Source organism: Pholis gunnellus (assembly GCF_910591455.1).
Source record: "Pholis gunnellus genome assembly, chromosome: 11".
Lineage (NCBI taxonomy): Eukaryota > Metazoa > Chordata > Actinopteri > Perciformes > Pholidae > Pholis > Pholis gunnellus.
Window position 1 is genome coordinate 17,254,428 of NC_136538.1, and position 12,508 is coordinate 17,266,935.

Consider the following 12,508-nt stretch of genomic DNA (forward strand, 5'->3'; position numbering starts at 1 on the left):
TCTATGGGCACGATATTAATCAATTCGGAGAACAGCCTTGTTAGAGGATTACCTTACATGTCTCATTTAAGCTCCCTCCTAGAAAGTGGGTCAACTTTGATAGTGTGAAAATGGGGATGTATTAATGGTGTTAACCCATGGAATATCTCATCTGGTTATGGGGGCGCGAAAAAGAAAGGGGGTGCCGTGGAGACAAAAACACACACAGACAGACAGATAGCTTGATGGACAGAGAGACAGCCACAGGGCTGACTATCTCACGGCATGAATTCCCTCATGTCTCCATTTTCACAGCTATTTTCCTGCCTTCTGTGGCTCTCGTCTCCTCAACATACTTTCACCTGTCAGCATGACGGACAGTAATAATAGCTCGGAAAATATATATTTAGCCAAAGTGCCAGAGTTACATGTTGTGATGAGGTGTGAAAATGCCCAGGGGGCAGAGGATGCTGTTGTGTTTTTATGAGATGTGAAAATGATTCAGGTGCATTCTCAGATGGAGAAGATGAATTGAAAAATAACATCCACCAAATAAAAAGTTTGATGTTCAAACATGAAAAATGACAGTGGTATACAAGTAATCTCTAGACTTTAACTCATCTAAAAGAAATATACATATAGCATCTTGCCTTCACAGCGGATAGATTTTACATGTAGGCAATTCTCCTCTCCTCTCTTCAGACACTATTCCACCCAGATAACATCTTCATTTTAGTTTGAGACAGTTTGGAACGTTCGCTGTGATACATTGCCTTATTAAATGAAACGATTGCAACTGTAATGTCGGTGCCGTGTCAGGCAGACGGTGTTCTTAGTGCAAACAATGGCTGCTTCATTGTGCCTCTGTAACTCTCCGGTCATTTATATTACTGCACTACATCCAAAGAGAGCTGGCTTGGAGAGGGTGTCAGAAAAGAAAATTTGGTAATGGATGGCCTATTACCCACCCACATTGGTATGCACTGTGATGATGAGGGGAGGTGGGCAGGGTTAAGGGATCATTGTTTTCCCTTTCATTTGCATCTATATGCAAAAAAGGTGTTTCAGCAGACAGAATATATTTGATATCAGTGATTCATATTCCCGTGCTTTCTCTCATTTCAGGTTCTGAAATTGTACAGTGGATGATCAAGAATCTGGACATTGAAGATCAAGGTAAAAGGGCAGATGCTGAGCTGCGGGGGGGGGGGGGGGGGGGGGGCATATAGGCAAAGATACTGCGTGACTTGAAAGGGACAGGTGAATACTGGTTTGGCTACTGAGTTGCAGTAATAGATGCGACACACAATTCCATGAAGGCAATTACTGTAAAACCCTGAGCACACAAACACCACAATTTGCGTCAAAAATCACACTCCTTCTAGTTGTCATAACTCACAGACGTGAGAACACACAGACATATTTAAAGATTCATAGATTTAGTGTGACTTACACTTTCCGATGATATCATTATCTCTTAAATCTCCTAAATCCATTTTGCATGAATGCAAAATGCATAAATCATAGAAAAACGACACTCTTTATAGCGTACTCCAGAACTTGTCTGAGATTCAACAGGTTTTTAAATTTGCTTCAGTGTCAAAGTAATCCAGTTTTAGTTGTCTCAACATCCATTGATACATTTAAAAAAGCTAATTTGGCATACTTTAAATGGTGCCAGTTTTACAGTTGTTTATGCTGTATATTATTATTTCATTATATTTCAAAGCTTCCTGGTGGTTGTGAGGTGAACTACATGCCTTTGTGGAACCAATGTATACTGGATTGTGTGTGTGTGTATATATATATATATATGTATATATATACAAATATATAAGTTCACAGTTCTGCATTTTTCTTTCTTATTATTCTTATTTTATTCCAATGTGATAAAGTAGAGCTAGACAGGAAGTTGTCAGATAATAGCTTGAGCCTCTTATTGCACATAGAATGACTCAAAAGTGGGCAGGTTGTGACAAATTAAAACTGGTTGCTTGCTTGCATTAAATATGGTGATAAAGAAATATAACTAACAGTGTGGAAAACACTTTTCTAAGTGTTTAAAATGTGTGTGTATGTAGGTGCGTGTGTTTATTTGGATATGGGAGTGTTTGTGTGTGGGTGTACATATCAGTGTTTGTCTGCTCTGGTGTGTGCCTCAGTATTCATAGTTCAGCCAGCTCCTGATACTCAGCCGACTCATCAACTCTCAACTCCTCTGTGTGTTGTTTCATTTGTATGCAAGGATCTGCCTGTCTTTTCCAAAATGTGTCAATTGTGCATTTGTATCAGAAAGGTCAGAAAGGCACGCTCTAATTTATGTGAGTGATTTTTAATAGCACTAGGAAGCAGTTGGGTCATGATAAAACATCTCTGCATTGTTTGATAGCAGTTGAACCTTCCAGAGTGCACAGATTGTTCCTGTGCTGTAGTTCACTTTTTGTCTTTTCATTTACGTCGAGAAACTTGTTCGAGTAAAGATATTTAAATTTTCCCGAGAGATTATGCTTTGCCCCACGCCTCAGACAGCACTGTGATTATTAATGTATCCGTAGCGCTGCACCTCTGATATGCCAAAACAAAAACAAAAGAGGTAAACCACAAAAAACATGAAAGCCTGTCAAATCACTTCTGCCTAATGTGCTGTGAATGGACAAAGAATGTTGATTTTTGTTGCACTGTTCACTGAGGCCATGTCATTCGTTCAAATTAACATTTATTGTGTTACATTTTCTGTCACCTGCAAGAGTGAAAATGCTCTTCCAAATAGTATTCCAGATCCTAATGCACACACATTTTGTGAAGGGTCTGAAAACAGGTGCAAACAAGCAGATGTTCTCTGTCCTTTAACACTTTGTTCCCCCCTTTTTATTTAAATCAGTGCATTCTTTTTGCAAACAGACACAAAACAAGCTGTCAATTGCCCTGCGGTGGTGAACAGTGTTGTGCAAAACTAAGTGACTTCAGCACAGAAAAACTCCTGGCGGGGTTGACATAAACAGCAAAGTGAAATGCAATTAATTTGGCTCACAGCAGCATGCAGCATGTTTATTATGTAAAGGCAGATTAGGTTATATATCAAAGTAGACTGGGAGGTTTTTTCCCCCAAATTGATGCCGCAGATAATATACAGACACACTCCAGACGAACTCATTATCCTCTTATTTTGCAATCTTTGTGGTCTCAAATCCTATTTGATTAGCCGATGCAAATTCCTGTCTCTAAAGATTCTCTCAAAATTGTTTGATATATTTTGGGACATTTTAGCAGGAGGTTTTGCACATGTACGTGCACTCTTTGCCATGATACTTTTGTTACAATTCAGGCCATTACAAATAATTATGTTTCATTGCATTTCTAAAGCCAATTGGTTTATCTGGCATGGAAACTATTGGAATTAAGTGCTTACCAAGTTAAGGTTGGCCCAGACTTGTTTTACTAGCGTGCATTATTCTGCAGTTCAGACAGCTCACAAAGGGATCGGAAACATTGAGACGCTAAATGTGAATGAGGAGCCACAGGTTGAAATGATCTACAACCTCAAGCGGTCACAACAGACATACAAAATTGTAGTTGTACATCAGGGATCTCAAAATTGACAAAAGAGCTGCTCTTCTGAAAAAAGTATATGGTTTTTAACACATTGAATTGTAACCAGAGTGACTTACTCTTTCTAGTTGCTCTTCACTTGATCCCTAATGCATCACGGACAAACGTCCATAAGTCCAATCCAAAAGACTAACTTCAGATCTGCTCTCTCCAGGGTGCATATTCCACAACATGTAAATATAAAGCTTAAAAAACATGGGCTCAGTGTAGCCGACAGCTAACTGGCTGAACGTTATACTTCCTGTTTACATCACCCAAAGCATGATGGGTATTTTGATGGGAAAATCTCAAAATAAACTCCTCCCATGAGACAACGAAAATCAACAGAAGTAACACAATTCATGAAAAATATCTGTAGCAATATACTGTATGTCATGCCTGCAGTAACAGTACAGTAACATAAGCCTGTAAATGAAGTGATATTTCAGCAAAAACAGCCTGAGGTTCAAGGACTATGGGCTGATTCACTCAGTCACTACAGAATGATGAATTAGCTTTGCTATATCATCATTCTGTTCAATCCCAGCAGTCTGCTGCTCTTCTGACCTAAGACCTGTCTGAAAATAAATCCCTTCACGTGTATCAATAAGATCATGTTATTACTAAAATAGATACTGTAAAATGTCAATATCTCAGAAAGTGCAGGTTTGGACCCAAACGCAGAGGAACTGATGAGGAGGAAGCAGGAAGAGCTTGATGATGTATTGAAAGGGTGAGAGTTGAGAAGCAGGTAGGAAACTAAATCCAAAAAACAACCAGAACGCCAAACACTGGGAGGAACTAAACCCTACAAACAACGGCTAGAATGTAAGCTACAAAGAACAATGATGAACTGGCAAAAAGAGAAGGGAGCACAAAGGCCACATACCGGGGGTAACGAGGGACAGGTGACAGCAAGGATAATGACATATATTGTATAGTTGTGACATCACAACCGTACTGAAACCTGGACGGCTTGTTAAAGGGCAGTTCACATGTTGCGGCTAAAAATGCGTGGAAAACTCCACTCTAATAGACTTGCATACAATCTGACCAAATGTTTGCAACCCTAGGAGTCGCTTCTTGCTGGCCACTAGAAAGAATGCAGGTTTAAGGCATTAGCTTCACTCTTCAGGACCGGAGGTTGCCGCCTGGTAGCTTCGTATTGCACTAAACTCGAAGCAACGCCCGCTTTTAAGTGGTCCAAACAAATGCTAAGGATTTGACTTGAATCCCTCTTGTAAGTGTAACCAGCTCAAATATTCAGTTTCACTGTGAAATACATCAAAGTACAGAAGCTGCAGAGGCTCTGAATTCAGTTTTTAAATGCCATCCCAGTTGTGAAAAACAGGTTGTCATGATGCTCCTAATACATACATACATAAATGAACAAGTTTAGCATGTGATAATTTAGATCCCTGTGGGGGGAATTTAGTTGTCAACTTGCGACTATCAAAACACTTGAAATGACTAAACAACACCAGATGAATAAAATAATCAAATTCACCACATCATCAACAAAAAAGCTGTCGGTGAGTGTGTACCTGTGTGTTATTAGGAGGGTGAATTGCATATGAAAGAGCACCTAATCCGCTCAGTGGAACACAAGGGAACGGTAAACTCGGTGATCTCTGAGGCAGGACGTCAGCATGGCGAGGGTACATACTGTTCTGTATAATGGTCCTGGACTTCTCCTCCAACCTTCTTTAAACCTCCTCATCAGACTCGAGAGTCACTCTTATATTTTTTTCCGTCAGACCATCCTTCTGTACACTGCTACCCTGGCATATAAAAGATTATAATTTAAAAGGAAAAGCGTGGATTTATAAAATAGTGTCAGTATTCTTTTACCAGTCTCCTTAATTATTCAGCCGCACATTTATGAATCCTCTATCTCCACCTCCTGAGCTGATTAAAACCAAGTATTCAAATCCTTTGTTTACGTAAATGCAACAATCTAAAAATACTCCATGAAAGTGAGCCCTAGTTGAAGGATCACAATATGAACCAGAGGTGTTGTGAAATAATGAGGAACAGGGTAGAAAGCAACATTTGTAATGATATTTTGGACTTCTCTTGAATCTCTGCTTTTTATTTGAAAGCAAAACAATGATTTAAATGTCGCCATTTAGGAAGTTAGGAGATGAAATCATTCTTTGGTGGAACAACTCATCTGACAAACATGACAAATATTTCAGTGCATTTCATAAGTTTATGTTTTTTCCAATTGTAAAACCTGAACCCGCAGAGCAACTAGAAACAAAAAAATGACACAGGAACTAAAAAGTACTGAATGCAGTGATTAATGATTAGAACAAAGATTCTTCATCATCTCAACATCTCACAACAGCGCATACTGCATAGTGTAAACAATACTAATCTAAATATAACTACAAAAACAGAATCCCTTCTGTTGTATTTAGATAACCCTCAGCTGGAAGAATACTCCCACACTCCACTTGGCAGGGCTCCAAACTGCTGGGTGTTTGGCACAGAGCTGGTAATATGATGAAATCAAAGGGTGTTTTCCCCCCAGACTCCGAGGCCGGCCTGTCTTGACAACTTGACTAATTCGAGTCCAAGGTTTAGTCAGCTATAAAGCTTATAGAAAACTCTGCAATATGTTAAATGGAAGCCAGAAGCTCTCTTGCTACCAGGAATTGACCTTTATAGACTCTTAAGCAACAAAACAAAACAATGTCGGTTGATCTTTTATTCATCCCGCAGAGAACCCGCGACCACTTTAGTCTGATTTTGCATGTTCAGAGTTATTCTTTTGGGCCCATCACAATGTATATTTTGTATCAAAGGTGGAAGGAGTACCAACATATTTAAAAATAAGTACTGCGTACATTAGGGAGGGGGGAGGGGGAGATATGATGCTACTGTTGAATTAAAGAGTAAAATAGATTGCATTAAATTTAAATTTACATACATCAGAAACAAGACCTCTTTCTCCAAACCAACAGAGGCACTCTGCGTCTGCTGCCTACAACTGATTATCAATTATAAATGTACAACTGCTTTCCTCAGTGTAGCCTCACAAGCATTAACCAGAATTTAATTAAAGCAGAAATCATGCACATGTTAAACACACTTGCAGCTTCTTCTCTTTTCGTTTCATTCCTCCACAGTTTTGTTCCTACTCTGTAACGGATGCGACTTGAAATGTGGTATACCTGTGATGAGTAGTAGGCTTTAATAACATTTTTTAAATAGCCCAAAAAGAACAAGTGCACAACATTTGTTACAGCAGTAAATGTAAATTATTACCTCTACCCCTTCTGTCTTTGGGCTGAAAGAAATGAAATCTTTGTTCTGGATACTAAATTAGCACATGCCGCTCAGCTTGATCTAATTTTATCTATCTGTCTTGTGCTGGATGATTTCCTAAATTTGAAATACCAGCAGGCAATGCAGTGTCAGGACTGCTTTGGGGATTTAGAGAAATCAGTTAATGTCTGTGGGGATGACATTCAACATTCATCCCTCAAACGGCATCAGAAAAAAACCTCAGCTTCACTTCAACAAAAGCAAAGAGGCTGAGCAAACAGGTAGCACACAAAATGAGAGCACATCATCCCAGCGGTTGAAGAATGAGACAGCAAGCTCCAACATCCCTGTCCCAGATGGCATTTTCCATATTTTGTTGACTTTCATCCGACAAAACAAATTCTGAATGGATTATAAGTAAAAGGATATATGGATGAGTGGATGTTTGCTTGTAAATAACCCTGTATATCATGGACAGAGGCAGATGACGTACACAAGCCTATAGTCCCTGTAGGTCTTTGACATAGAAAACTCTATTTTCTTTTCTTCTGACTTAATAACACACAAAAATACAATATACAATCATTTATATATATATATATATATATATATACATGTGGGATATTATTGCTGTAAGAAATAGTGCAGTGTATAAGGAGGAAGGGGTGTGTTTATAAGTAAACAGGTTTAAATAACTTATGAGTCATAATTTATTAATAAATGGAGCCTAGTCTCTCTCACACACACACACACACACACACACACACACACACACACACACACACACAACCATGCATTCACATCAGCATCCTGACCTCTCTGAGCTGTCACAGTCACCTCTGTGCTAAAGCAAAAGTCAATCTATATTCATCCCACACACGCATTCAGCCGGTGCGTGTGGATATATGGATGTGTGTGTTTTAGAGAGCGAGAGAGCAGAGATGTTGATATTTTATTCATGCATACATTAAGCTCCTGTTAAAGCATTCATAACTCTGCCTATTTAGACTGTGCCAAGCATTTCAACCTATCTATCTGTTAGCTTATTAGTGAGTTAAGATCACAGTTTACTGCCAGGCTCCCCCGGGCTTCACATCCCACTTTCAATAATCACGGCAGCAATAGACCGGGACACTATTGTATGAAAACAACAGGTAAACAAACTGTGTCCTATACTGTTCATTATGACCCACAAAAAGCCAGTTTTCCCCGTAAATTGTGGAGACATTAAACTAAACATGAATAATAGACGTTGACACCATGACACAGGTTGAGAACAGCAGGGAGTAACTGGCGGGGAGTAACTGGCGGCAGATGAGACACACAGTTGATGATGATTACATGTTTTCATTATCTGATGGTTTTAAATCAGGGAGAGTCAACCATGTGCCGTGGAGCGCCGGAGGGAAGCAGGTTTTCACTCCAACCAAGCACAACACCAGGTGATTCGACTGATGAGTTCCGCCTCTCCAGCTGATGGTGGGCTAATCAGCGGGACCTCCTGCTGTGCTGTTTGGTTGGATCGGAGACCTGCCTTTCAAAGCAGTGTCAGACACTATTATAGTGTTTTTATTCCTATTTAACTTATTCTTCCGTTGTCTTAACTTCCTCTGTGCTTGTGTCCTTTGACCTTGTTATCATTTTATCTGCCTTGTCTAGTTGTATTTCTTTTTGTAAATGCTATATAAATAAGGTTTATTATTATATTATTATTGTCAGATTAGCACCTGGTGTTTATTCTGATCAGTTTGTCATGAATGAATTTCTACCTGTGGATGAAGGGTGAATAAAGAACATCATGCCAGCTCAAGATCTGTGATGAGGAACTATTGATTGCAGGATAATCAGAACATCTTCTTCTAATGATCTTTTAATGCCTCCGTATAATCTGATTAAAGAGCATTTAAAGATGATAGATAAATTAAGAGTAGGGCCTTATCACCCTGAGCTTTCAAGCAAACGTTTGACATGTTAGAAATCATGCTTATTAATTTTCTGGTGGAGCGTTAGCTGATGAGATTGATACCACTCTCATATCAGTTTCTTAAATTAAAGGCAGCAGCCGGTTAGATTTGTTTCGCACAAAGACACATTTCTGAGAGAGGTTGACAGTGTTGTTGACTCTTTAACACAATCCCAAAACATGCTTGTACTAGATGCATAGATGTGTGTTTTATGTACAGTAAATGAAAGTAACGTTGTATGTGCTGGTGTACAATATTACTGGGAAAACTGAGACAAAGAACAAGAGTACATCAAGTTGTAAATGGACTTTATTTCTGTGTTTTCTCCCAGTGGAAGCTCTTCACCTAGGAACTCTGATGGCTGCACATGGTTACTTCTTCCCCATCTCAGACCACGTCCTCACTCTCAAAGATGATGGCACTTTCTATAGGTTTCAGGTAAGAATAATACTAGTAATACTCTGATTTTTATTTGTGTTGATCTATGAAACTTTAGAAATCAATGGCAATGTATAAAAATGACCTAAAAAGACGAAACGCTTGATATAATATAATTTTTTCATGTTATAATATGTGTTATCTCATCATATATAGAGAACATGTTTGCTTATGTTCATGTTATGAACAGACAGTTTTAGGATCAAATTCAAAGAGTCCAGAGTGATGTGGTCTGACCGGTTTGCAGGAGATTTCTAGGACTGATCAATTGTTATTTGTTCCACGTATTTTTCATAGAGAACTCGAAGAATTGCAGCTCTCTGCAACCACCACAGCTGTTTAATTAAATGAATACAAACCATAATTGCCCCCCATCTAGACCGCAAGTTTTTCACTCGCACTTCTAACGCCACAGATAGCTAACTCTCTCATTGCAATCTATGCAGCTGTCTGCAAGATTTCACTGTTCACCAGTTCAGTTGACTGTTTAACGCTTCCTCTGAACAGAGGTCCTGCTGTGTGTTTAGTCCTGTTAGCTGTATAAGCCCTGTTAGGGCATGACTCAGCTGCCCACCAGATGCTAACAGCTAACTAGCTCTCCGACCAACATTCAATAAAATATGCTTTCAAAAAGTGTGAATCATTGCAAAGACGAGAGGTCCTTCAGCATACAATCATTAATGAGCACAAACGATATTAGGCTGATGGGTCTGGCAGTATGCAAGGTTGTGGACAGAGAGACGGACACAGTGATGCACACACACACACACACACACACACACACACACACACACACACACACACACACACACACACACACACACACACACACATAATCTCCTGGCTGAGATAATAAAAAATACAAATATGTCCTTCCTTGCTGCAAAGTACAAACCTCACTTTACATGTGACAAATTTCCAACTCAAATAGCTGAAGTCATGATAAATCTTTTAATTAAACTGCCTCTGTGTAATATGCTGGAGTCAAAGCGGTGATTAGGAGTTGCTGTGCCTCATTGTTCTTACAGGTTCATGAGTAAAGAAGAAAAAAAACACATTACTCTGAATGTTAATAGTGACAGTTTTAGTGATTTAGCAGCCAGTGAGCTCCTCCAAGTGTGCAGCTCAGAACTAACCAATGTAAATAAATGCCCCAGGCTGTTTGTGTCGGTAGCAGGCTTTAGTTTGCTCTTTACGTGTAATCGGTTTTCATCTGATGCCAATCCAGTGCATACAGTGCCACCGACGAGGGTCAGGATTCATGCCGGTGTCTGGTCACTGTGCTCGCTGAAAGGAGCTTATGTGCTTTAGACGTTATACCGAGCCCATTACTCAACAAAATATTTTTTTTGTGACAGATGCAGGGCTGTGACTGCGTGCCCACCTCGCATTACGGTGCACACTTTGACTCAAAACACCATGTGGTTAGCTGTCCGCTGTCAAAGATTTCTTTTAGTTTTGTTTCTTAATGACCTGTTTTTCCCTTCAGACTCCATACTTTTGGCCATCAAACTGCTGGGAACCAGAAAACACAGACTATGGTGAGAGAGACACTCTGTTATAGTCTAATTCCTGCTTTTTTACATTGTGCAGTACTGAAGAGAGTCAAATGATGCACACTGTTTGTGGAGTGCATTTGTCCACCAGATATGTTAATACTGCTGGTGTAACCAAAGAGTCAAAAGACGAAACACAAATGATGCAACTGCTGTATGAAAATTGTAGTAAGAAACATGAAATCACATTTAGTTTATATGCTTGGCCCAAAATTGAATCAGTTATAGTGCAGTTAGCGTGCAACAACGGTGTGCCTTCTATCACACTTCTATTCGTACTCTCTGACTGATACAGACTGAAACCAGGGATGTGTTTGTATGCGTGCACCTGTTGTGCACATTCAGCTGAAGGTTTTAATACTGACACAGGGACGAGCTCTTCATTGTTTACAGACGAGTGGAGATAAACATTTCATAATGCCAAAAATGGTTTGAGGGCATAGCTGCAGCTTTGCAGATCTTTCATTTGTTGTTTGAGTTGTGGGAGAGGGAAAGGGCTAATGCTCGCTGTGGGAATAATCCTGTGAGTGTTAGGGGAAGTTAGAGTGTCTCAGATGTAGCAACTGATTCACATGAATGATGCGCCTTAATGAAAACACTGTAATGGCATAATGAAGCTCCCACATAATGGTCAGTTAACAAAGGGATGAAGGGATGATGATAGTACAGGAAGACATCGAAAGTCAGGCGCGCACAAATAATCAACACACACTGTGACAGGCGCTCAGACACCATGCACAGCCAATGACCTTTGTGATTTGCAGGCCAGTTTAAATGTGCAGTTGAGAGGATTAAATGAGTAAAGGCAGGGCCACTTAAGGCTGTTAAAACCAAGCCGAGTTCCCTTTCTCTGTGTATCACCCATCTCTCTGTCTCCCTCCGTCTCCCAGCTGTTTACCTCTGCAAAAGAACAATGCAAAATAAAGCACGTCTGGAGCTTGCAGACTATGAAGCGGTAAGTGAGAGAGGTCCTGTAATGCCTGCATTCCCTTCTTCACATATCTGTTCTGCATTCAGCTCTCAGGCTTTGTCTCTTGCCTTTTTGTTCATACTGACACTCAGAACATTTGTTTTTTCTGTGTGCCACTGCATCATTTGTAACTTTGCTTTCACCAAAGCTATTAAATGAATCACCGGGTTAGTTATACTCTTTCTTTTGTGCGTGAGCAGGGATCATTAAAGATGGTATCCAGCCGTGCACTGTACACATCATGCTCAGTAAACATAATCAGCCCAGATCCCTCAAAAGCCTTTTTTTCCACCTCGATTGTTCTTTGTTTCACTTGCAGGAGAGCTTAGCAAGGCTACAGAGAGCTTTCGCCAGGAAATGGGAGTTCATTTTTATGCAAGCAGAAGCACAAGCGAAGTAGGTTTCTATAAGAACCACACATGCATTGAGTGAGTCCTCTTACACCCTCATTCTGACATGATTGAATTTAGTGGTTTATTACAACTTCCCTGTAATTACCAGCACACAACTTCACAGATGAGCTGCACATTAAACATGTGATGGAGTAAATGCGTCATATGTGTGTTGGAATAAGCTACATGCTCTGTAAAAAAAACGGTTCTGAACTCCCTTTTTGTTCCCCAGAGTGGATAAGAAAAGAGACAAAATTGAGAGGAAAATTCTCGACAGTCAGGAAAGAGCATTCTGGGACGTGCACAGACCAGTGGTGAGTGAAATTGCTGATGTTGTCGTCATCGTCA

The 12,508-nt window shown here is 39.8% G+C and overlaps 1 protein-coding gene across 1 annotated transcript in view; it reads left to right on the forward strand.

The window, feature by feature from the left end:
* rgs7a (regulator of G protein signaling 7a) overlaps window positions 1-12,508 on the forward strand; it is a gene marked incomplete at its 3' end in the record, with an annotated part of 50,155 nt that overhangs the window by 32,170 nt on the left and 5,477 nt on the right. The window contains exons 4-9 of the mRNA XM_079168346.1: window positions 1,105-1,155; window positions 9,136-9,242; window positions 10,732-10,783; window positions 11,689-11,753; window positions 12,088-12,164; window positions 12,393-12,474. Coding sequence (XP_079024472.1) covers window positions 1,105-1,155; window positions 9,136-9,242; window positions 10,732-10,783; window positions 11,689-11,753; window positions 12,088-12,164; window positions 12,393-12,474 — 434 coding nt within the window. The remainder of the gene's footprint in view (window positions 1-1,104; window positions 1,156-9,135; window positions 9,243-10,731; window positions 10,784-11,688; window positions 11,754-12,087; window positions 12,165-12,392; window positions 12,475-12,508) is intronic.